Source organism: Microcebus murinus, chromosome 3 (genome assembly GCF_040939455.1).
Source record: "Microcebus murinus isolate Inina chromosome 3, M.murinus_Inina_mat1.0, whole genome shotgun sequence".
In the NCBI taxonomy this organism is placed as follows: Eukaryota; Metazoa; Chordata; class Mammalia; order Primates; family Cheirogaleidae; genus Microcebus; species Microcebus murinus.
In genome coordinates this window covers 52,101,326-52,127,639 of record NC_134106.1, presented here as the reverse complement: position 1 = coordinate 52,127,639, position 26,314 = coordinate 52,101,326, and the positions used below count along the sequence as shown (strand labels likewise).

The 26,314-nt window shown below is 34.7% G+C and overlaps 1 protein-coding gene across 3 annotated transcripts in view; it reads left to right on the top strand.

Moving 5' to 3' along the window:
• Positions 1–26,314, top strand: part of WDPCP (WD repeat containing planar cell polarity effector) — a 327,586-nt gene that overhangs the window by 261,926 nt on the left and 39,346 nt on the right. For all 3 annotated transcript variants that reach the window (XM_012764900.3, XM_012764898.3, XM_012764905.3), the window contains exon 15: positions 22,402–22,564. In XM_012764900.3, the coding sequence (XP_012620354.2) occupies positions 22,402–22,564 (163 nt within the window). The remainder of the gene's footprint in view (positions 1–22,401; positions 22,565–26,314) is intronic.

Genomic DNA, 26,314 nt, shown 5'->3' with positions numbered 1-26,314 from the left:
TGCTAATACATTTTTAGGAAAAGAAGCAATTCTTTGGCCATTTTCTAAATTAGAACTCTTTAATTTGTGTAAAGTTAATTTTACACACATTTTTATTTTTAATAAATTTTAATCTGTGTAAATTATTTACATCAAAGAAGTTTTATTCTGTGTAAAATTTGAAATTATATTTATCTTTTCAATAATGAATACATACATAGTTCAGAATTCAAAATGTACAAAATAGTTTCTAGTGAAAAGTTCTAATTCAAAGCTTGTTCTGTAGATATCCACTTTCCACTGCAGAGGCAAGCAATGTTACCATTTATACATATATGTATTAGGTTTACAATATATATGTACATTAACCTTATTTTATAGTATAACCATTGTTTCTAAAATATATTCTTCTAATAACAAGTTAATACATATGTGTTACACAAAATTCAAATATAGATAAACTGCGTAAAATTTAGAAAATAAGAGTTCTGTATTATGCCATCCACCAGAAAAGGAATCTTAACATATTACATATTTTCTAGACTTTTCCTGAATTTTCATGTATATTTAACAAAATATGATCATTATCTATTATTTTGCTAAATGCCTCTTTAAAAATGTAATAAAGTAGTTCAGAAAGCTATATGTCAGTATATGTAGATTGAGCCACTTCTCTTTTTTACAACTATATTATTCAGTTTTATGGATATATTATAATTTCTTTAACCAGTATCCTATTGATGAGTGTTTGGGTTGTTCCTTGTTTTTACTAAAACCAGTGCTGCCAAAGAATACTACAAAGATGGCATCATTGTAGTATTTGAATCTCCCTGAAACCCCTCATAATAGAAACAGCAACTAGGACAGTGAGTCCCCAAATCCATGGACAGCTTCTACCACAAAACTTAGTGACAACAAATTCTTACAAACCCCAAGCATAAGGGAATAGGGAGAAATCACCAACGGTTTTAAGGGCCACTAAAAACTGCATGAAATCTAGATGGCCCACAGCAGGTGTTGATACAAGGTGATTTCTGCACAGCGCTCTGAATGTCAATGTGAAAAAAATCAGTGAAGCTCAGGTAAATGGGAGGAATAACTATAAGTCTCTTCATTTAGTTAGTGACATGCATAAATGGATGACCAAGATTCCCACTGCCCCTACTTACTATCCAGTGAAACTTCACCCAAGGAAATGGATATAGCAGAAACAGCTAATGAAAGAAGACACAGTTGACTTTGACTCTAGTCTGGCACTGTGAACAGACCTGAAAGGTATACAATAAGTGAGATGCACCCCTGTGAGGGAATGGGGTAGGGACAGCCTTTTGGGACAACTCTGAAATGCCACTACACTGTTTTTTCACTGACCTACTAAGGGAGGAGGGGGCCCTAAAGGGAGGGGTCTCATTTCTGGCTCTAAGAACCCAGCAATGCCAGCCAGACACAAGCCTCTCCAGAGACAGTGCCAGGTGAGAGTCAGTCTCAGTTGTCCTATCTGTGAAACTGTAATGCAGGTGCCCTACAGCATACTCAGGGAGGGCAGAAACCTATGGAACAGAAGGGCAAAAGCTCACCTGAACATGACTTTGGTTATGAATACTGTGAAGGCAGGGCCACACACACCCCCTAACACCTTCATGGGAGAAGCAGAAAGAAGGTAAGGAGACTTCTTATGGCCTTGAGATGGAGAATTCAAGTACTAACTGGAAGATTTTGCAAGGCCATTCTCAGAACAGCAGCAGAAACTACAGGGGACTTTGTAGATTCCAATTTATGGATACAAGCAAACTGTGAAAAAGCATGGAAGTGCTAGAATGGTCTAGATTCTGGATCCTATAAATGCTTAAAATTAACAAATCAAAATAATAAATCCCCAAACTGAAGAGAAACAGTTGGTCATAACAGGCACAAAAGGACAAAGAATAAAAAAGGTATAAATGAAAGGGAGGAAAATAGCAGACCATACTTTTGACTACTTGATGAACACAACAGACTCAGAAGCTCCAGACCTATCAAAATAAAAATGCTCTCTAGACCTACTCCATCCTCTTAAAAGTATAGAAAAACTTGTTTCCCATAAAAATGAACAACAGTAAAGAATTACAATCAAATTCTATACAAAATTACTTTTAAAAAAACCACAGGTTATAAAATCGATGTACACAAATCAGTAGCATTCCTATATGCCAACAATAGTCAGGCTAAGAATCAAAGACTCAATACCTTTCAGAATATCAACAAAGAAAATAAAATCCCTAGGAATACATTTAACCAAGGAGGTGAAAGACCTTGACAGGGAGAACTACTAAACACTGAGGAAGGAAATAGCAGAGGGTGTAAACAAATGGAAAAACATTCCATGGTCATGGATTGGCAGAATCAACATTGTTAAAATGTCTGTACTACCCAAAGTGATTTACAGATTCAATGCAATCCCTATTTAAATACCAACATCACTTTTTGCAGATCTAGAAAGAATAATTCTACACTTTCTTTGGAACCAGAAAAGACCCCGTATAGCCAAAGCAACCGTAAAGCAAAAAGAACAAATTAGTACCAGGTGTGGTGGCTCACGCCTATAATCCTAGTACTCTGGGAGGCCAAGGCCGGTGGATTGCTCGAGGTCAGGAGTTCAAAACCAGCCTGAGTAAGAGTGAGACCCTGTCTCTATTATGAATAGAAAGAAATTAATTGGCCAACTAATATATATAGAAAAAATTAGCCAGGCATGGTGGCACATGTGTGTAGTCCCAGCTACTCGGGAGGCTGAGGCAGTAGGATTGCTTGAGCCCAGGAGTTTGAGGTTGCTGTGAGCTAGGCTGATGCCACAGCACTCACTCTAGCCTGGGCAACAAAGTGAGACTCTGTCTCAAAAAAAAAAAAAAAGAACAAATTGTGAGGCATCAATTTACCAGACTTCAAGTTACACTACAAGGCTATAGTAACTAAGACAACATGGTACTGGCACAAGAACAGAGACATACACCAATGGATGAGAACAGAGAACAATCCTGATCAGAACAGCAATATGAGGATATAAAACCAACCTCACACTGCCATCAGATCTTTGACAAAGCAGACAGAAACATACACTGGGGAAAAGAATCCCATTCAATAAACGGTGCAAGCAAAATTGGGTAGCCACGTGTAGAAGACTGACATGACCCACACATCTCATCACTCACAAAAATTGACTCATGACAGATAACAGACTCAAACCTAAGGCATGAAACTATAAGAATTCTAGAAGAAAATGTAGGAAAAATTCTTATAAATATCAGCCTAGGCAAAGAATTTATGAAGACGACCCCAAAAGCAATCCTAACAACAACAAAAATAAATAAATGAGATTTGATCAAATGAAAAAGCTTTTACACAGCGAAGGAAACAATCAGTAGAGTGAACAGACATCCTACAGAATGGGAGAAAATATTTGCATGCTATACATGTGATAAAGGGCTGATAACCAGAATCTACAAAGAACTCCAGCAAATCAGCTCAGAAAAAATCAAACAGCCCCATTAAAAAGTGGGCAAAAAGACATGAACAGAAACTTTTCAAATGAAGATAGACTAATAGCCAAAAAACATATTTTTAAAAGCTCAACATCTCTAATCAGCAGGGAGATGCAAATCAAAACCACAATGAGATATCACCTAACTCCAATGAGAATGGCTCTTATCAAAAAGTCCCAAAACAACAGATCCCTGTGTGGATGCAGAGAGAAAACAACACATACTCTGTTGGTGGGACTGCAAACTAGTACAACCACTATGGAAAGTAGTATGGAGATACCTTAAAGAACTAAAAGTAGATCTATAATTTGACCCAGCAATCCCACTACTGTATATTTATCCAAAGGAAAAAAAGGCAGTTTATAAACAGGACACCTGCATCTGAATATTTATAGCAGCACAATTCATAATCACAAAGATGTGGAAACAACCCAAGTTCCCATCAATACATGAGTAGATTAATAAGATGTGGTATATGTATACCATGCAGTACTATTCAGCCATAAAAAAAAAATGGTGAACCAATATCTTTTGTAACAACCTGGATGGAACTAGAGACCACTATACTAAGTGAAGTATCACAAGAATGAAAAAACAAGTACCACACGTACTCAATACTAAATTGGAAGTAATTGATCAACACTTATATGCACACGTAGAAGTAAAACTCAACAGATATCAAGCAGGTGGGAGGGGGAGAAGGGGATGGTTAAATTCACACCCAACTGGTACAATGCATACTCTCTGGGTGACACACACACATACACACACACACAGAGAAATAATTTCCTTACCAACAATGAAAGCACTCCAGAAAGACATGCCCATAAATAAATAAAAATTGACCCTAATATTTTTAAATAAGCTTAATTAATATAAAGATAGAAGTTACGAAAGAATAACATAAGTCAGGATTACAGAAACTCAAAAAAGGTGATTAGAAAAGATGTTTTAGAGGAGAAAAGAGTAAGAAAATAGAAATAAAATAAAAAACATTTCAGAAATGAAGATTAACTTAGAAGGATCACATGACCAAGTAACCACTATGACTTATGATAAACTAAAGAAGTTAAAGGAGGAAACACTTAAAAATAAAAAATAAATGAAGAAAAAAAAAGATTCATTAAGAACTACTAGAGAAAGAAGCTAGGCAAAGAAGATCCAACATATGTAAGATATGAATCCTAGAGAAGAAAAACCAATGCAAAAGCAAAACAACAGAATAAATACTGAAAATCTCTAAAGAAAAATTTCTTGAAATAGAAAAACATCCTATCTTGTTGTCTCATAAGATAGAATTCAGACCAAAAAGGGAAATAAAGGATACTTCCCCCATAATGCTAAATACTATAATTCACAGTGAAGATGTAATAATTATGGAAACTCCAAATAACATAGCAATGGTTTCATTATACAGAGGTTATAAGACATGCAAGAAGAGATAAAGAGAACTACATTGCAAAAAGATTTAATGTAACCAAACACACAAACAAGAAAGAGGACTGAAATGATACCACTACAGAAAACAACCAAACCACATGACAAAAAATGTAAGTGAAAAAAAGAAATAACAAATATATAAAACAAGCAGAAAATTAGCACTATGACAGGAACAAAACCTCACATATCAATAATAACCTTGAATGTAAATGGATTAAATGCTCCACTTAAATGATGCCGACTGGCTGAATGGATAAAGAAACATGATCCAAATATATGCTGCCTATAAGAAATGCACTTTACCTGTAAAGCCATATACAGACTCAAACTAAAGGGATGGAAAAAGATATTCCATGCAAACAGAAACCACAAGTAAGTATGAGCAGTTGTACTTACATCAGATAAAACAGACATTAAGTAAAAAATAACAATAAAAGAACACAAAGAAGGTCACCATTTAATGAAAAAGGGATCAATCTAGCAAGAGGATATACCAATGCTATATATGCACCCAACACTGGAGCACCTCAGTTCATAAAGCAAATATTTCTAGATCTAAAGAGAAAGATTCCAATACAGTAACAGTGGAGGACTTCAACACCCCACTCTCAGCATTAGATCATCTAGATAGAAAATCTGTAAAGAAACATTGTATTTAAACTAGACTTTATTTCAAATGGACCTAGCAGACATTTATAGAATGTTTTATTCGACAATTACAAAATACACATTCTTTTCATCAGCTCATTAACATTCTCCAGGATAGACCATATCTTAGGACACAAAACAATGCTCAACAGATTTTTAAAAAAATCAAAATCATATCAATTATCTTCTCAGACCACAATGGAATAAAACTAGAAATCAATACCCATTTAACTTGCAAGTACTAACAGACTCAAGATAAAGGGATGGAAAAAAATATTCTATCTCCATGGAAGCCAAAAGCAAGCAGGTGTAGCCATGCTCAGATAAAACTGAATTTAAATCAACAATGGTATAAAGAAAAAAAAAAAAGACTAAGACAGTCATTTATAATGACAAAGGGGGGCAATTCAGCAAGAAGACATAATGATCCTAAATATGTATGCACCCAACACAGGAGCTCCTAGATTCATAAAACAAATGCTACTACATCTAAGCAAGAAAATAAACAGTAACATTATAATCACTGGGAATTTCAACACCCCACTGACAAAACTGGACATATCATTGAAGCAGAAAATCAATGAAGAAATACTAGACTTAAATGGGGATCTAGAACAAATGGACCTAACAGACATTTACAAAACACCATACCCCAAAATTACAGAATATACATTCTTCTCATTATCACATGGCACATTTCCCAAGATCGATCATATTTTGGCCATAAAACAAGTCTCAGCAAATTCAGAAAAATCAAAATCCCACCACGTATCTTCTTAAACCACAGTGGAATAAAACTAGAAATCCTTTCCAAGAGTAACTCTCAAATCCACAAAAAGTCATGGAAATGAACAAACTGCTGCTCAACGATCCTTGGGTCAATGATAAAATTAAGAAGCAGAAGATTCTTCAATCTGAATGACAAAGAGGACACAAAAATCTTTGGGATACAGAAAAAATAATGTTAAGGGGAAAGTTGATAGCCTCAAATGCTTACATCAAAAAGATGGAAAGATCACAAATTATCAGCCTGCTGTCCATCTCAAGGAACTAGAAAAAAAAGAAGATACCAAATGCAAAGCCAGCATCACAAAAGAAATAGCAAAGCTCAGAGCAGAACTAAATGAAATGGAATCCAAAAAATAATGATGATGCAAAGGATCAACAAAACAAAGAGTTGGTTCTTCGGAAAGATAAACAAAATTGATAAACCACTAGCCAGATTAACCAGAAATAGAAGAGAAGGACTCAGATAAACTCAATCAGAAATGAAAAAGGAGATATTAAAACTGATGCCACAGAAATACAAAATATCATCCATGAATACTATGAAAACCTCCATGTATATATACAAACTAGTAAACCTAGAGGATATGGATATATTCCTAGAAACACACAACCTCCCAAGTCTGAATCAGAAAGAAATAGAAATCCTAAACAGACCAATAAAAAGCAGTGAGATTGAGGGAGTAATAAAAAATACAACAAAAAATGCCCTGGACCAGATATATTCCCAGCCAAATTCTACCAGATCTACAAAGAAAAACTGGCACCTATCTTACAGAAAGTATTCCATAACATTGAGGAGGAGGGAATCCTCCCTAACTCATTCTATGAAGCCAATATCACCTTAATACTGAAGGTAAGAAAGGACACAACAACAAAGAAAACTACAGACCAACATCCCTTATGAACACTGGCAAAAAAATCCACAAGACACTCACAAACCTAATTCAACAGCACATCAAAAAGATAATCTACGTTGATGAGGTGGGTTTCATCCCAGGGATGCAAGGATTGTTCAACATACAGAAATCAGTAAATGAGATTCACCACATGAACAGAAGCAAAAACAAAGACCATATATATGATCATCTCAATAGATGCAGAAAAACATTTGATAAAATCTAATACCCTTTCAGGACAAAAGCCTTCAAAAATCTAGGCATACAAAATTATAAAATTTATATGAAAATTATAAAAGCCATATATAACAAACACACAGGCAAAATCATACTGAATGTGGAAAAAGTTGAAAGCATTCCCCCTAGGAAATGGAACAAGACAAGGGTACCCACTGTCACCACTACTATTCAACATAATACTGAAGTTCTAGATCAGGGGTGGAGAACCTTTTCATGTTGGAAGGCCACATTAATTTAGTTGTAATCAAATAAGGCTTCATTCAAGAAACTTAAAATGTACATTATTTTGTAAAAATCTAACTACTGTGTACTTAATAATTTCAAAAATGAGAATTATTTGTTAATTTTAAAGTTAACTAACCTTTTAATGACTTTGTTGTATCTGCTTTTTGTTGAAAAGCATGTGAATATTTGGTTGCAGCATGTAGGTCCACAGTTAGACACAATGGACAAAAGGTATTTGAAAAAATGCTCAACACCACTAATCATCAGAGAAATGCAAATCAAAACCACAATGAGATATCTTACCCCTGTCCAAATGGCTATATTTAAAAAGACAAAACAACAGATTTTTGGCAAGTATGCAGAGAAAAGGGAAGGCTTGTACACTGTTGGTGAGAATCTAAATTAGTTCAAGTCTCTAAGGAAAACAGCATGGAGATTTCTCAAAGAACTAAAAACAGAACTACCATTTTATCAAGCAATCCCACTACTGGGTATCTACCTGAAGGAAAAGAAATTGATATATCAAAAACATACTTGTAGTCCCATGTTTATACAGCATTATTTACAATAGCAAAGGCATGGGATCAATTTAAATGTCCATCAGTGGATGAATGGATAAAGAAAATGTGGTGTGTGTACATAATGGAATACTATTCAGCCATAAAAAGGAATGAAAGCATTTCTTTTGCAGCAACATGGATGGAACTGGAAATCATTATCTTAAGTAAACTGATCCAGAAAGTCACAGAAAGTCAAATATCACATGTTCTACCTCCCAAGTGGATGCTAAAAATGTGTACACATGGATAGAGAGCGTGGAATAGACAACGGAGACTCAGAAGAGTATATAGGGGTGTATGATGAGTAATTAGTTAAGGGGCACAATGTATACTATTTGAGTGATGAGTACTCTAAAAGCTCTGACTTGACCATCACCTAGTCTATGCATGTAATAAAATTGTCCACGTATCCCATAAATTTGTATAAATAAATAATAAAGTCCTGTACAGGCAGATCTTCTTTCTCCTCAATGATATTTTTTTATTCCAATAAATTTAGGGAGTATAAGTGGCTTTTTGTAACACGGATGAATTTAGTGGCATCTGGGAACTCATCTACTGCCTCTTGGTTGGCAGAAGCTGCTTCTCTTGTTGACATTTTATAAGCCAAACCTCTTTCTAAAATTATCAAATGATCCTTTGTTCACATTAAATTCCCCAGCTTTGATCCTTTGCCTTCTTTTTGCTTTAAGTTGTCATATAATGGCTTCACTTTTTCTCAAATCATATTAGAGTCTGTAAGTATACCTTTATTATAGCAACCCTGCACCCACATAAAAGCTGCATTTTCAACACAAGATAAAAATTTATTTTGCAAAAAGTGTAAGGTTTTCATGCCAGCTGGAATAGCTGCAGCAATGACTTCATGAATTTCCTTTCTTTTTTTTTTCCACAATGGTCCTTACGCTGGATTCATTATGGTACATATCAAACAGTTTAACTTTTTCTTGTAATATCATGACTCTTCTTTGCTTCCCGGGAACACTTCTAGCATCACTAGTGCCACCTGACATGGGTCTCATGGTATTATTCAAGGTTTATGGTATTGCACTAAGCATGATGAAAAATACGCAAGAACTGCAAGAGATCACTTTTTACTGCAGCACACAATTAACTGGAGACATGAACTGCTCAGAACTGCTCACACAGAGATGATTAGTGTCACATGCCATTTTAGGTGGATACTTACAATACTTGAGCTCACCACAATAGCAACAGGAGGTGGATACAAAGTTATTACAGTAGGGCTGGGCATAGTGGCTCATGCCTATAATCCCAACACTTTGGGAGGCCAAGGTGGAGGATTGCTTGAGGCCAGAAATTCAAGACCAAACTGGGCAACATAACAAGACCTGGTCTCTACAAAAAAAAAAAAAAAAAAAAAAATTTAATTAGGCAGGCATGGTGGCATGTGCCTGTAGTCCTAGCTGCTTGAGAGGCTCAGGCAGGAGGATCACTTGAGCCCAGAAGTTTGAGGCTGCAGTCAACTATGATCATGCCATTGTACTCCAGCCTGGACAACAGTGCAAGAACCTGTCTCTAAAAATAAAATAAAATAAAATAAAAATAAAATTATTACAATACTACAGTACATACTACAGTTAATTTTGTGCCATTAAGATTTCATACTGCAGCTTTACATTTGTTTACATTTCTCTCAACTGTGAATGGTGCCATGTACAGTCTCTGTTTACATAAGTTTTGAAAAGTCTTAACTTTTTATCATAGTTTTATGTATATTTCATACTGGTAAATAAGACAGACTAGTATCTGCATAAATTTTATATATTCATGACATACCCAACTGTTTCTTAATTTCTTAGAAATTTCTACATTATGTGGTTTATCAGAGTTTTTTCAAATTGTCACAAATCTGCAAAAAAATTTCAATATTTTTATTGATAAAAATTTACGTATAAGTGGACCAGTGCATTTCAAACTCATGTTGTTCAAGTGTAAACTGTAAATTGATACACTAACAATATACAACCAACAGTATATGAGGCGCCTATATCTAAATACCATTACTAGTAATCTCAGATGTTAAGTGACCTGCTCAAGATCACATGCCAGGGCCTAGAATAAATTTCAGATAATTATCAGTAATTATCATCACCTATGTACATTTTAAAAGTTTGTAAATTTGCACTTATGAAATGCTGAATAAAAGGCCATCAGCCTTTTACTCCTCTAATTAAAAAAAAATCTGGGTGAAGGATGAAGAATTATCTATGTAACAGGATTCAACTTATACTCCCTTAAACCTACTAAAATTCTTTATAAAGGAAAAAAATTCTTTCTGGTTGAGTTAAAGTTTAAAGAATAAATGCAATAAATGCAACATCTTTAAATGAAAATAAAGTTAAATATTAACTCAAAAATAAGAGTAAAAATATCCTTGAAATGTAAAGACTATTAAGTCATTTAATCAAGATTTCAACTTTACATATTTCCTAAACCTATCACCTTTAACTATGAAGTTATCATATATTTTTGAGGGAATATATAGAAACAAACAATGATAACTAGTTTGGGGGATGTCTGTCTGTTTTTTGTTGTTGTTGCTTTAGAGTCAGGGTCTCATTCTGTCACCCAAGCTAAAGTGCAGTGTCACGATTTTAGTTCACTACAACCTCAAACTCCTGGGCTCTTGTGATCCTCCTGCCTCAGGCTTCAAGTAACTGGGACTACAGTTGCATGCAACCACATCAGGCTAAGTTTTTTTGATTTTTGTAGCGACAAGGTCTTGCTGTTCCCCAGGTTGGTCCAAACTCTTAGGCTCAAGCAGTCCTCCCACCTCAGTGTCCCAAAGTGCTGGAATTACAGGATAACTGGTATCTTACCACTACATTTCAATTATAGAAAACCAACTGATTACCACTGAAATCAAATAAAATGAGGTAGTGATTCTTGGTATTCACTACATTTTCTGACCTGGGACAAGCAATGGAAATTGAAATCTGATCTTGTTTAAATAGATTTCTTTTCCTACCTAGTTATGGTAAAATAGACTGGTTCAAATATCTGCTTTTTCCTATAATGTACTATGATAACATGTGAACACTGAAACTCAGCGTATCGATACATGGTAGTAACTCAAAATGAAACTTTTATAAAATACTTTAACCTCAATATATTTACATCTCCCCAAAAGATGAGTGGTTTTTTTGCATTTATACACATGAACTCAGATCAAAGGTCTCTAAGAGGACAAGGCAAAAACCAATGTTAAGATAAATTGGCATACATAAAGTAATAGGATAACACAATATCATTAGTTGCATATTTTTCCTACTTTGTTTACTTATTTTTCTAATGAAAACAAAATATGCGCTGGTATTTCTTACATCGAAAGGCATGACTTCCATACGTCACATCAACACTTTGAAGTAGCTGAGACCAACAATGTGGGACCTCATAACATTTACCCTAAAAGATAAGTTGCTGTGCTCACCCTCTTGGATCAAGGTAACAATCTTCTTTCCTGCTCTTTCTTACTTTGAGTAAGCTGTTGACACTTACTGAGTATCCAATTACCCCATCATTATCTTAGTCTCCTGCCTTTGTCTAGTTCTAAAAATGGAAAAATATTTTAAGAACAGCATGGAAAACACTGTATTTGGAAGGACAACAAAATGTGAACTTGAAACTACAAAAAGAATAATGATACCAAAAATTTTTAAGGTTTGGAATAATTCCATAATTTGTATGAATATTTAATGATGAAAGTATGTGGTTTTCTCAAGCTATTAGTATATCATGGATTTAAAAATCACTACCAAAAGATTTTATTTTCAGTCTAGTGCTCTTACCAGTAAGTAAAAGTCATTAAATAAACTAGCAAGCTTATGTTGTTACCAGTATCAGTCTTCCACGTAACTTCAAGATTTTGCCAAGAGCCATCTTCATGTATATATTTTTTTCCTTTCCTCATAAATAATCTTGGGTTGTAAAAATAATACATCATTGCTCTCTTATGAGAAAACTAATAAAAATTACAAAAAAATGCAAACTTTTCAGTAATGTTTACTTTTTAAAAAGACAAAATCACTAAGCTTATATATAAAGTTAAGTGTCAAATTAGTAGATAAAGGCATAAAATGTATATGTTCAGTTCTTTTTAACATTTTTGTTGACATATATTAGTTTGCTTTCTTGGTCTATTTCCGATTGTAATTATTTTCATAAGAGCCCTGGCTGAAATTCTAGTATAATATAGAACTCAAGTGAGTTCAGCAGAGATTCATTCATATGACTATCCACTATGAACAAAGGTTTTTTTTAAACACCAAAAACCTAACACTTCTTAAAGGATTATGTTTGGGGGCTTCCTAAATTGTTTAAAAGATCAATATGAAAAATTCTTGTAAACAGTTCAGTTCTTACTGGGCCTATGTCCTTTTAACTTAAAAGGCTTTATAGTATAATTGCTCTGTAAATATCAGAATTTTCCATATCTTGTGCAATATACACAAAGAAGTCGTCAAATGGCTTATCTTGTACTTATCAACTTGTTTATTTTTATACCTCCAAAAAGCTGTATTTTTTTACAAGAACAGCTGCTACTTTGTAAATATTTTAATGGTTTCTCTTAAGTAGAGCTGTCAGTTTAACAAACAATCTTATAAAAGATTTTCATTCTTCCATGTGACTGCACATCTTGAAATGTGTTTTACATTGAAAATCCTTTGGAGATTTTAGACTGGAAAGGATATCTCCTTTGAAGGAACAAAGCCAACAAATGAATAGATAGACTTAAAGAATAATGTATAAGATCACCAGAGAAATAGTGCCATTTATTTTAGAAGACAAATAGTAACAGGAATAAGTTCTCTTAGCTCACTTCTCTTCTTTTGACTCAGGCGATTTGTTGAAATGGAACAGCACTGGCTTTGTGCCAGACATTTCAGGTATGAACCTTGATTCTTTTGCCACTTAATAGATATTGGTTTAGAGCAAGCCAATTAACCTCTTTGACCCTCAGTTTCTGTATCTGCAAATGGGGTAATGATACCTACCTTACAGGGTCATTATGAGAATTAGAGATAATATATGTAAATGACCTAACTGAATAAAGGTGGCAATTATTATTCTATCCTACCTACCTAGCAACCAGGAATCTCCCAATCATTCTTTAGTCTTTGTCCTTTACATTTTTATTCACTCAGCTTATCTCTTCTTTCTTTTTAGTCTACTTCATGGAATTCAAAGTAAGAAATATTTTAGAGATGATCTAATTTAGTGCTTTTGTTGAACAAATGAGGAAATAGAAGCTCAGAGAGATTAAATGACTTGTCCAAGATCACAGACAGTTAAAAATGAAGATCAAAATCCTGTTCTCCTAAGTTTTTCACTGTTTCCCTTCTCTCTGTGGAATGAAATTTGATAAGGCAATTCTATCCTGAGTCTGAAGGAGCATATATAAGATAAGATAGCAAAAAAAGTAGTTCAAGAGACAAGAAAAGGAAAAAGATTAAAGAAAAATGAGTAGGGAGAGCTTTTCCCTTTTGTTCTAGGGCAGGGCTCAGCACATTTTGTAAAGGACCAGACAGTAAATATTTTAGGCTTTGCAAGTCCAATGGTCTCTCAGTTACTCAACTCTGACACTGTAACACAAAAGCAGCCTTAGACGATATGCAAAAAAAAAACAAAAAAAAAAGTGACTGTGTTCCAATAAAACTTTATTTGGAGATGGAAATTTTGAATTTCATATAATTTTCACATCTAAAAGATGTTTTCTTTTGATTTTTTCCAACCATTTGAAAGTGTAAAAACTGTTCTTAGATTATGAATCATACAAAACCAAATACAGTGCTATATTTGGCCCATGGGCTGTAGTTTGATGACTTTGTTCTAGAGCAAACTCAATGCTTCTGGGAGTATTAGCCTGATGATAAGTGGAACAGATACTCAACCTTGGTGCCAAGTAAATAATAGGGTTTGAGAGGACTAGGATGCGGTGGAGTGTGTTCCTATCCCACTAATGTGGGAAATAGCCATTATGGTTTAGGAGATTGCTGCTCTTAGGAAATAGAGGCCAAATATTGCCAAATCTTCTGACTTTTCAAAAATAAGCCAGAGCTCTGGCTTTTTATGTTAAATCTCCCAATTTCTAAGTGTTTTAAAATAATTCAAAATAATTTTTAAATGGTGTAAGTCAAACATCTATAAAATTAATTTGGGAAAACAAAGCAAAATTCTAGGTAATTCATGCTTTCTAGCAAGCAAAGTCAGTATCTTTCAGCCTAAATCCTTATCCTATTCACCGACTGAACACAAAGTTGACTAAAATGTAATAGGTCACTCAAGCTATAATCTACTCTGTACCCCATCCTCTACCCTACTCCCACAAAAATTATGCTTATTTGTAGTTTAAGACATTAAACATTGTTTACTATATGGCACCAAAATACTAGTCATGTCCAGCACCTTCCCTGGAATTCAGTAAACTCAATATTATATTTTGTAAATAAAACCAAAAAATTATAACTATAACCTAAGTACCAAATTTAAAATAGTTAACATATTCTTTTTTTATAACTCTTTTCTTTTGGTGACATTTCCCAAAATTACAACCACATTAAATTGCTGCTACTGTGGTAAATGAAGGTAAAATCCTACCTTCATTTTATCCTCAATAAAACACAATTTAGGCATATTTATAGGTATAAATAGTGGCAATAATAAGTCTCTTTGTATCTTCTAAAAACTTTTATTCTCTACTGATGTGTTATTACTATTTGTTTATTTCTTCTTCCCCCCTCTCCCTGCCCTACGATCAAACTGTAAGCTCACTGAGGATAGAGATTATGTCTTCTTCATCTTTATATACCCCAATAAGTAGAGCAATCTGCACAGAGCAGACCTTCAATAAATGTTTGCTTTTATAAGTGAACAATCAAACATAATTTTCACATGTGAAAATGAAACCATCTGAAAACTCCATTTACTGATAAATATTCATACATTATCATTTTTGTTTCATGAATAGCAAAGAAAACAATTGGCCCATGCAGTGGTATTCCGGAAAATAAGTATGCTGATGCTACATTTTTTATCCTTAAAATAGTACTTAACATATCCAAGCAGAATTTATTACAGAAAGTTGTGATAAATCTAGAAACTAGTTAAATGGCTTCAGTACTCAGGCAACTATAAAAACAAGAAAAAGGATCATGCTTGGAAGAAAGGAGAGTTAATTGCATTTTGCTTGCCTAGCTCCTCCCTTAGCACAGAAGGAATAGAAGGAAATTTAATTCAAGCATTCTAGCTTGTCTGGAGCTGCCTGAGGGACTGGTATCTGTCTTGCCTGGCTCATGGCTCTGATAAGAATGGTAGTGGCATAGTTTGGGTATAAGATTGGAGGACACTGAAAACAGAGGTGAGTGCATTAGCACACTGGAGCAACAAAGACACTGCAGTTCTGCAGACAGGTTCCAGGGGAAGCAAGAGATTAAGGGCAGAAGAATACAACAGAAACAGAAAACTCCTGAGATGATACAGGAAAATAAGACCGTCAAAAGCACTCAGATATACGAACAGTGAATGCACAACCGCAAAGAAGATGCATCCCCAGAAAAAGTCTTAAAGGTTTCAGAACCTCTATCCAGGCTGATTGGTAAAAGTCTTCCCCTGAATAAAATCATTCTGTAAAGACTGAGAAAAGTGGCTGTTTCTTCAAATGCCCAAATCTCAACAAAAGACCACATGGCATACAAAGAAACAGGGAACCATGGCCTGATCAAAGGAACAAAATTAAGCTCCTGAAACTGACCATAAAGAAATATAGACCTATAAGCTGCCTGACAAAGAATTTACAATAACTGTCTTAAAGATGCTCAACAACCTAAAAGAAAACACAGAGAACTACACAAAATCAGCAAGTCAATGCATGAACAAAATAAGACTATGGACAAAAACTATTTTTTGAAAAACAAATTATAAACTTAACAAAAATCAACGAACTTAAAGATAGCACATTCGAAATTATGTAGTCTGAGAAGTAAAGAGAAAAATGAACAAAGTTAATAGAACCTAAGAGATTTATGGGACACCATCAAGCAGAACAATATATGCATACAGGAGTCTTAAAAGGAGGAGAGAGAGAGAAGGGGACAAATAACTTACTTGAAAAAAGAATGGCCACACACTTCCTAAGTCTGAGAAAAGAAATAGACATACAAATTCAAGAAGCTTAATGAACTCCAACTTATGATAAACATAAAGAGACCTACACCAAGAAACCAAGACACATAATCAAACTGTTGAAAGTCTAGAGAGAATCTTGAAAGTCACAAGAGAAAAACAACACATCATATACAAGTGAGCCTAATAAGATTATCATTAGATTTCTCAGTATAAAATGTGTAGGCCAAAAGGAAAGGGATCTTATAGTGATGAAAGAAAAAGCTATCAACCAAGAATAATCTATCTGGCATAACTGTCCTTCAAAAACAAAGAAATTAAGATCTTTCCAGATAAACAAAAGCTATTTACTCTTGCCCTATATTAAAGAGAGTCCTTCAGATTGAAACAAAATGATGCTAGACAGCAACACAAAAGCATATGCTTTCATAAAGTGAAAACATAAAGTTCTCCAGTAAACATATAAATAAATATAGAATCCTATATTATTGTAATTCTGGTACATAAATTCACTTTTAATTCTTGTATAGACTCCAAAAGAATAAAGCACACAGACACAAAAACTAAATCTATGTTAATGGTTATACAATATATAAAGATATAATTTATGACAACAATAACATAAAGGGGTGCAGAGTTGTAAAGGAGTATTTTTGTATCCAATTTAAGTTAACTTGTTATCAATCTAAAATGCTGTTATAACTTTAAGATACTTTCTGTAATTGCAATGGTAACCACAAAGAAAATATCGTACAATGCACACAAAAGGAAATGAGTAGAGAATCATAGTATGTCAGCACAAAAATCAATAAAACACAAAGGAAGACAGTAGAAGAAATGAGAGACCCAAAAGCCACAAGATATACAGGAAACTGGTAACAAAATGGCAATAGCAAATCCTTCCATATGAATAACTACATTAGATGTAAACAACTAAACTCCTTAGTGAAAAGACATATTGGCAAAATTGATTTTAAAAACAGGATCCAATGATATACTGCATACAAACACTTTAGATCTAATAACACATAATGCAAAAGTGAAGGATGAAAAAAGGTATTCCATGCAATGGTAACCATAAGAGAGCAGAGGTACCTGTATTGGTGTCAGGCAAAATAGACAAAAACTGTTACCAGAGACTAAGAAGAGTACTATATAATTATAAATATTTATTCTAACATCAGAGCTCTTAAATATAAGCAAAGACTAACAGAATTGAAGGGAAGCAACACAACAATAGTAGGAAACTTCAATAGCTCACTTTCAATAATGGATAGAACCACCAGGCAAAGGTCAGTAAAGTAATAGAGGACTTCAACAGCACTACAGACAGATTCGACATGACAGACATACACACAAAAAAAATCACCCAACAACTATAGAATACACATTCTTATCAAGTACACATGGAACATCTTGAACACATGAAGGCCACAAAACAAGTCTTAACAAATTTTAAAGGATCGAAATTATAGAAAATATCCTTTCTGACTACAGAACAAACTAAACTCAAAGCTAGCAAAAGGAAGAAAATAATAAATATTGGGGCAGAAAAAATGAAATAGAGAATTGAAAAACAATAGAAAAAAAATCAACAAAATTTAAGAGGTTGTTTTCCAAAAATATCAACAAAATTGACAAACCATTAGCTAGCTTAAGAAAAAGACTCAAATAACTAACATCAGAAGGAACATAAAAACTGATACCACATAAATAAAGAGGGTTATAGAAAGTACTATGAACAATTATATGCCAACAAACTGGAAAACCTACATAAATGGACAAAATCTTATAAACATATAACCTACCAAGGCTAGATCATGAAGAATTAGAAAATTTGAACAGACCTACAGCTATTAAGGAGATTGAATCAATAACCAAAACATCACACAAGGAAAAGTCCAGGACTTGATGGCTTTACTGGAAAAATTTACCAAACATTTAAAGAAGAATTAACACCAATCTTCCTCAAACTCTTCCCAAAAATTGAAAAGGAAGGAATATCCCAAACTCATTCAATAAGGCCAGCATTACTCTAATAAAAAAGCCAGACACAGAAAAACTACAGACCAACATTCCTGATAAATAATGATGCAAAATTCCTTAACAAAGTACTAGCAAACCAAATTCAGCAGCATAATAAAAGAATTATATACCATAATCAAGAAGGATTTATTCCTGGAAAGCAAGGATGTTCAACATATGAAAATCAATGTAATATACCACATTAACAGAATGAAAGACAAGAACTACATAATCATCTCTATTTTGATACACAGAAAAGCATTTGACAAAACTTAACATTGTTTCATGATTTTAAAAACACACTCAACAAACTAGGTATAAACTACCTCAACATAATGAAGACTATATATCAGGCATCCTCAAACTACCGCCTAGCACATTTATCCGGCCATCCAGGTGTTTTTGCCACCACTGCCTGTCCTGCTTAGCAGTCGACTTGTCCCAGGCCACAGTGTGCACTCTCTAATGGTCTGAGGGATAGTGAACTGGCCCCCTGTTTAAAAAGTTTGAGGACCCCTGCATATGAAAAGACCACTGCTAATATCATACTCAATAGTGAAAAACTGAAAACTTCTCCTTTAGGATCAGAAATGAGACAAAGATGCCTGCTATGGCCACTTCTATTTAACATAGTACTGGAATGTCCTACTCAGAGCAATTATGCAAGAGACATAAAAGGCATCCAAATCAGAAAGGAAGTAAAGTTATCTCTGTTTGCAGATGACACAAACTTATATGTAGAAAACCTTAAAGTTCCTGCTGAAAAAAATATTAGAATAAATGAAATCAGTTTAGGGACCTAGGCTCTTGGCCCCCTAAAGGTTTGCTGAAAAATCACTGACATGAAGCGGATTGATTAATAGGAGAAAAGGCATTGAATTTTATTTAACATGTATACATACATAGGAGGCTTCAGAATGAACACTCAAAGTTACATGGGAAACTGTCTATTTTTATGCTTAGGTTTAACAAAGTATGAACAGCTGTGTAAAAATATGACTGGAAAAAATGGTTTAATAGATTGAGTGGGGAAACCTAGCAAGGCTTATCTGTCTCAATTCTTCTCGGCCTCTCTGAGCATGCATTCCTTCTTTCTGGGTATGGGGCAGGGCCCTCTCTGGAATGGGGTCTTATGATCTATAGTCAAATAAGGTAGGTCAGATAATTTCTTTATGGCCATTTTTTATACAGAACAATTTTAGGTTTTATGGCTGGCTTTTGGGAAAGGGTATTCTGGCTTTTATGACCTGCCTTGAGGACAAAGGATTCTAATTTCTATGGCTAGCCTCAGAGAAGAATGGGATTGAGAGGCAAGAGGACAGGAGATCAGAGAAAAACTTTTGCTTCTGAGGCCTTCATTTTGGAGTACTCTGTTTTCTGAGCCCTAACATCAGCAAAGTTGCAGGACACAAATCAACATGTAAAAGTCAGTTGCATTTCTATACACTAACAATGAGCAATCTGAAAAAGAAATAAGGAAACAATCCAATTTACGATAGCATCAAAAAGAAGAAAATAGGAATAAACCAAGGAGGTGAAAGACACAGTGAAAGATAGGAAACACTGATGAAAGAAATTTAAGACACAAATACATGGAAAGACATTCCACATTCATGGACTGTAAGATTTAAGATTGTTAAGATGTCAATATTGCCCAAGGCAATCTATGGATTCAATTCAGTCCCTATCAAAATCCCAATGGCATCTTTGCAAAAATAGAAAAATCCATCCTAAAATTCAGAGAATCTCAAGGGACAGTGAATAGCCAAAACAACCTTGAAAAAGAACAAAGTTGGAGGTCTTACACAACCCAATTCCAAAACATATTACAAAGGTACTGCAATCAAAACAGTGTAGCACTGGCATAAACAGAGACATAGACATCAATGGAAAAGAACAGAATTGAGAGCCCAGAAATAGGTCTTCAATTATACAAACAATTATTGGCTAGAGTGTCAAGAAAGCTCAATGGAGGAAGAACTCTGTCTTCAACAAATTGTGCTGGGAAAACTGGATATCCATAAGCGAAAGAGTGGGCTTGACCCTTATCTTAACATTATGTGCAAACATTTACTCAAAATTAATTAACGACCTAAACATAAGACCCAAAAGTATAAAACTCATAGAAGAAAACAGGAAAAAGCATCATGAAGATGGATATGACTATGATTTATTGGGTATGACACCAAAAGCACAGGCAACAAAAGTAAATGAAACTTTACTTATAAATGAAACTTCACCAAACTTAAAAACTTCTGCACATCAAAGGGCACAATAAAGTGCCAATAAAGTAAAAAGACGACCTATGAAATGGCAGAACATATTTGTAAATCATATATCTGACAAAGGGTTAAAATATATATATATTATATATATATATAAAAGGTTAAAATATATATATTTTATATATATAAATATATATATGAATATATATAAATATATATATTTATATTTTTTTAACCCTTTGTCTCATATATAAACCATATAAAGAGCTATGCCATATAAAGAGCTCATATGATAAAAAACAAATAACCTAATTAAAATGGGCAAAAAACCTGAATCCACATTTCTCCAGTGAAGATATACAAATGACCAACAAGTATATCAAAATATGCTCAACATCACTAATCATTAGGGAAATGCAAATCAAAACTATAAAATACCACCTCACACCCATTAGGATGGCTATTTTCAAAATATAGAAAATAAGCATTGTTAAGGATGTGGAGAAATTAGAATCCTTGTACACTTTTAGTGGGATAGTAAAATAGTGCAACCACAATGAAAATGGTATAGTGTTTCCTTAAAAAATTAAAAATAGAACTGTATAATCTGGGAATCCCATTTCTGAGTACATATCCAAAAGAACTGAAAGCAGGGTCTCAAAGAGATATTTGCACATCCATGTTCATAGCAGCATTCATAATATCCTGGAAGTGGAAGCAACACAAATGTCCACAGACAAATAAACAAAATATTGCATATACATACAACAGAATATTGTTCAGCCTTAAAAAGGAAGAAATCCTCTCATATACTACAACATGGATAAACCTTGAACATATTATGCTAAGTGAAATAAGCCAGTCCCCAAAACATAAATACTGTATGATACCACTTATACGAAGTATCTAAAGTGATGGGATTCTCATAAACAGAAAATAAAATAGTGGTTATCAAGGGCTGGAGGGAGGGGAAATATGGAATTGTGGTTTAATGGGTACAGTTTCAATTTTGCAAGATGAAACAGTTCTAAAAGTCTGTTGTACAGCAATGTGAATATAGTTAATACTACTGAGCTATATACTTAAAATGATTAAGATGGTAAAAATTATGTGGGTTTTTGCCACAATTAAAAGTTTTTAAAAATACACACCCACACAGTGGTTCTACAAATTTTTTGGTTTTTAATAAGATTTATTTTCTTATAACAAATGTTTTTTCACGTCATTATGTTTCAAATAATTTTTTAAACAATGCCCTGTCAAAGTGGCCAATATTTCTCTATACATCTCCCTATATACTTTAAAATGCTAATTGAAGTCAAATATTGGAAAAGATATTTTCCTTCCCTTTTCAAATTGTGTGCTACATTGGAAAGATTAAAATAATCACTTCTTACAATATTCCAAGATAATAAAATATTCTGTTAATTGACTAACAAAAAATATTTGATTAATAAAATGTTGATTAAAACACTATGAATAGGCAAGGTAAAAATTAATTTTTCAAAATCTGAACTTGAAAACATTCATTCTTCTGCTCAGTCACAGGGGACTGGGACTACAAGATTTCCATTGTGTGCTGCATACTAACCTGACAAAATAAAAATAAAAAGTTCCATTGGGACATGTGAAAGTTCTGCAATCAAATTTATGAAGGAGTTAGTAGAAACTGTATTTGTATTTGACTCATATATTAATCATTTTTCAACAGAACTCCTAGGGCCCTTGGACAGAGGTGATATGCTAAATGAAGCTTTTGATGGTCTATCTTTAGCACCTCAAGGGGAAGACTCATTTCCAGACAACTTTCCTCCCTTTGGTTCAACCCACAGACATATTATTCAACAAAGAATACTGAATGGCTCTTCTGATAGGTAAGACATATTGAACTGAAGAAATTGCTCCATAAATGAAAGTATTTAGTGTTGAACAATTTAAATATTACCTGTTCAAATGGTAAATTAATAGCTAAGTAAGAATATTTCAAAATGTCAAGGGAAAAAAATGTGCATTTTCTCATGGCCAAGACTTGGCAGTAGTGTAGTCATTCAAGAGCAAGCATAATGGAGGCAGAAGTGAATATGAAAACAATATTATTAGAATGAATGTTATTCTAGGACAAAATGAAATTACTATAACATATTTAATTGTATTTCTATTCTGTTGTTAAATTCTAAGATTGTTAGATTACCTTGAATAAGTATTAAATTTTAGAATACATTGTTAGAATTATAGTTTATATGATCATACTTTTTTAATGTAATATTACATTTAGCTTTTGAAATCTGATAAATAACTTAAGTATCTATCCAGCTTGCCATGCGAGGTTATTCTGTTTGTCTGTTTGTTTGTTTGTGACAGAGTCTCACTCTGTTGGCTGGGCTAGAGTGCCATGGCGTCAGCCTAGCTTACAGCAACCTCAAACTCCTGGGTTCAGACGATCCTTCTGCCTCAGCCTCCTGAGTAGCTGGGACTACAGGCATGTGCCACCATGCTCAGCTAATTTTTTCTATATATTTTTAGTTGGCCAATTAATTTCTTTCTATTTTTAGTAGAGACGGGGTCTCGCTCTTGCTCAGGCTGGTCTCGAACTCCTGACTTTGAGCGATCTGCCCGCCTCGGCCTCCAAGAGTGCTGGGCTTACAGGCGTGAGTCACCGCAACCGGCCACCACGTGAGGTTATTGAGAAGATAAGAAATAAATGTAAAATTTAAAATATAAGACACAGTAATAGTGTTATTTACAGTGATAATTATGTTAGTTAAGATGATAATAGGCCGGGCGTGGTGGCTCACGCCTGTAATCCTAGCACTCTGGGAGGCCAAGGCGGGCGGATTGCTCGAGGTTGGGAGTGGGAAACCAGCCTGAGCGAGACCGTCTCTACTAAAAAAAATAGAAAGAAATTAATTGACCAACTAAAAATATATATATACACAAAAAATTTTGCTGGGCATGGTGGCGCATTTCTGTAGTCCCAGCTACTCGGGAGGCTGAGACAGTAGGATCGCTTGAGCCCAGGAGATTGAGGTTGCTGTGAGCTAGGCTGACGCCATGGCACTCATTCTAGCCTGGGCAACAAAGTAAGACTCTGTCTCAAAAAAAAAAAAAAAAAAAATGATAATAATGCTCTCAAGCAAGGGTCAGCAAGCTTATAGTGTAAAAGGTCAGATAGCAAATATTTTAGGCTTTGCAAGCCATACAGACTTTTTAGCAACTCCTCAATCCTGCTACTGATGTATGAAAGTGGCCATATAAATGAATGAAAGTGGTTGTTACAATAAAACTTTATTTACAAAAACAGGCAGCAGGCCAGATTTGGCTGGTCTATAGTTTATGCTCCTATTCTTGAGGATCCTGACTATATGCAATAATTATGAAGAGGCCACATTTAAAAGTTCATATATAACACACCCATAATATCCTCAAGAAAAATGCTTGAAACTACATAGATGAATTATAAATAAAGAGGGGCAGGATTTCTAAGTATGATAGTTTATTTAGATGTCAGCAAATCCAAGAAACAATTATAAAACTGGACAAAAACTACCATTTCAGGGCCCTGGAAACGAAAGGCAAACAACAAATTGAGAAGCTTTTATTCATGAAAAATTGCTATACTTCTAGTAGTAGTTGATAGTCTGTCATTTTCTTGCCTGAAGTTGCTCCATCCTCTTCTCCACCCCTAATCTAGTTCTATCAGGGTGGGACTGGCTTTGAAAATGAAGGCTGACTTGATATGGGGTAAGCATGGAAAAAACCCTACCCGGCAGCAGCACTGTCAAGAAAAAGTAGCAAACTCATTGTCAGGAAAGGTGACAAACTTGACAGGAAATGAACAGGGAAAGCTACAGTTCTGCTCTCCTGATTAGAGCAAGTGAGAGAATGGCAAACTAGCCAAAATTTAACAGATCCTGAAAATGGGAGAACTAAAGATGGTCTAATTAAGCTCTCCACAATTTCCTGATGGGATTGTATAACTCTCATTTGGACTCTAAGCAGTGATCCCCAATCTTTATGGCACTAGGACTGGTTTCATGGAAGACAATTTTTCCATGGACAGAGACTGCAGAGCTCTGAGGCCTGGTCCCTAAACAGGCCACCCACTGGTACCGGTCTGCAGCCCGGGGATGGGGACCGCACACTCTAAGTATTCCCCTTTGTGCTTCTTTCATCTTTCACACTCAATTGGCAAAAGGTACCCCTCTCTTTTTGTCTTGTATCACCCACTCAGCACACCACCGTTCCTGTCTCCCCAGGCTAATCATTTTGAAAACTGCCTGTTCACATGGCATGGTACTTTAAAGCTGTGGTCCCCAACTCCTGGCTCAGTCTGTAGCCCATTAGGGACCCGGCAGAAGGGCTCCACTGCACCCCACTCTGGCACCCAAACACCTACCTGGCTAGTGGAAAAATTGTCTTCCACGAAACTTAGGAATAGGAGGCAGGGCGGGAGCAAGAACTGAATGGTGGGTGAGCTAGCAAAGCTTCATCTGTATTTACAGCCCTTCCCCATCACTTGCATCACCTCCTGGTGCCAAAAAGGTTGGGGACCACTGCAAGCACCTTCCCTGTAGTCCATGCTCTGATCTTCAGTAATACCAAGAGCCAGGGAGATCAAATCATACATTGGGATTTAGCATTTTTTCCATTTTATTTACAATTATTACAAAGTTTGGACATTCTCTGTCTTCAAGTCATGGTGAGAGCATGGTTATCACATAGTTCTATTTTTCCCTTTATTCTGTTCTTTGTATGTTGTTTATAGACAAAGTATTGGTAGACAGGAACGTAGGCAACAACTATTATCTACAGCTACCTTGAAGTCCTACTTCTTTATTTACTTCTTTAAAAACAATTTTACTCAGGCATGTTTGGCAAATTTAGTTTATCACAGTTTAGTTTTAGAACTCCAAATAGTTCCCTTTTACCCAATTTTGGATCTCCCACCATAATCTGAAGCAACCATTGCTCTGCTTTATAGGTTTGTTTTATTTTTAAATAAGTCATGCAATCTGGAAAATTCATATAAATTAAGTCATACGATATGTTGCCATTTGTGTCAGGCTTCTTTCACTTAGCATTATGTCATGCAGGCTTATGGTGTAACCTGTAGTTTATTTCTTTTTAACTGCTGAATAGTATCCTATTGCATGGATATACCACATTTTGTTTATCCCCTCACCAGCTGATGGATAACCTAATATCATTTCCCCCACTGAATTGCCTTAGCACCTTCATCAAAAATCAACTGACCACTAGCATTAAGGGTTTATTTCTGGATTTGCCATTCTGTTCCATTGATCTATATGTCCTTACACCAAAAAGTGCCTAGACTTTGCTATACTGAGGGCTCCACTGAACTGGGGTTTCAAAAAACATACCCCACTACCACAAAAATAAACAGGAAAAAGATGAACAGTTCCCTACAGAGTTACTTCAAAGAAACAGAAGGAAACAATTACAAGGTACCCAAATGAGAAAACCACATACCAATTGAGGAAAACTCTCACCTCAAAAATCATGAAGTAGAAGAAAACTGCAACAACACTCCAAGTAGAATTAAATATGGAGATTCACCCTGAATTAGAAAGACAAAAGAGAAAAAGAGAAATGGACAGGAAAGG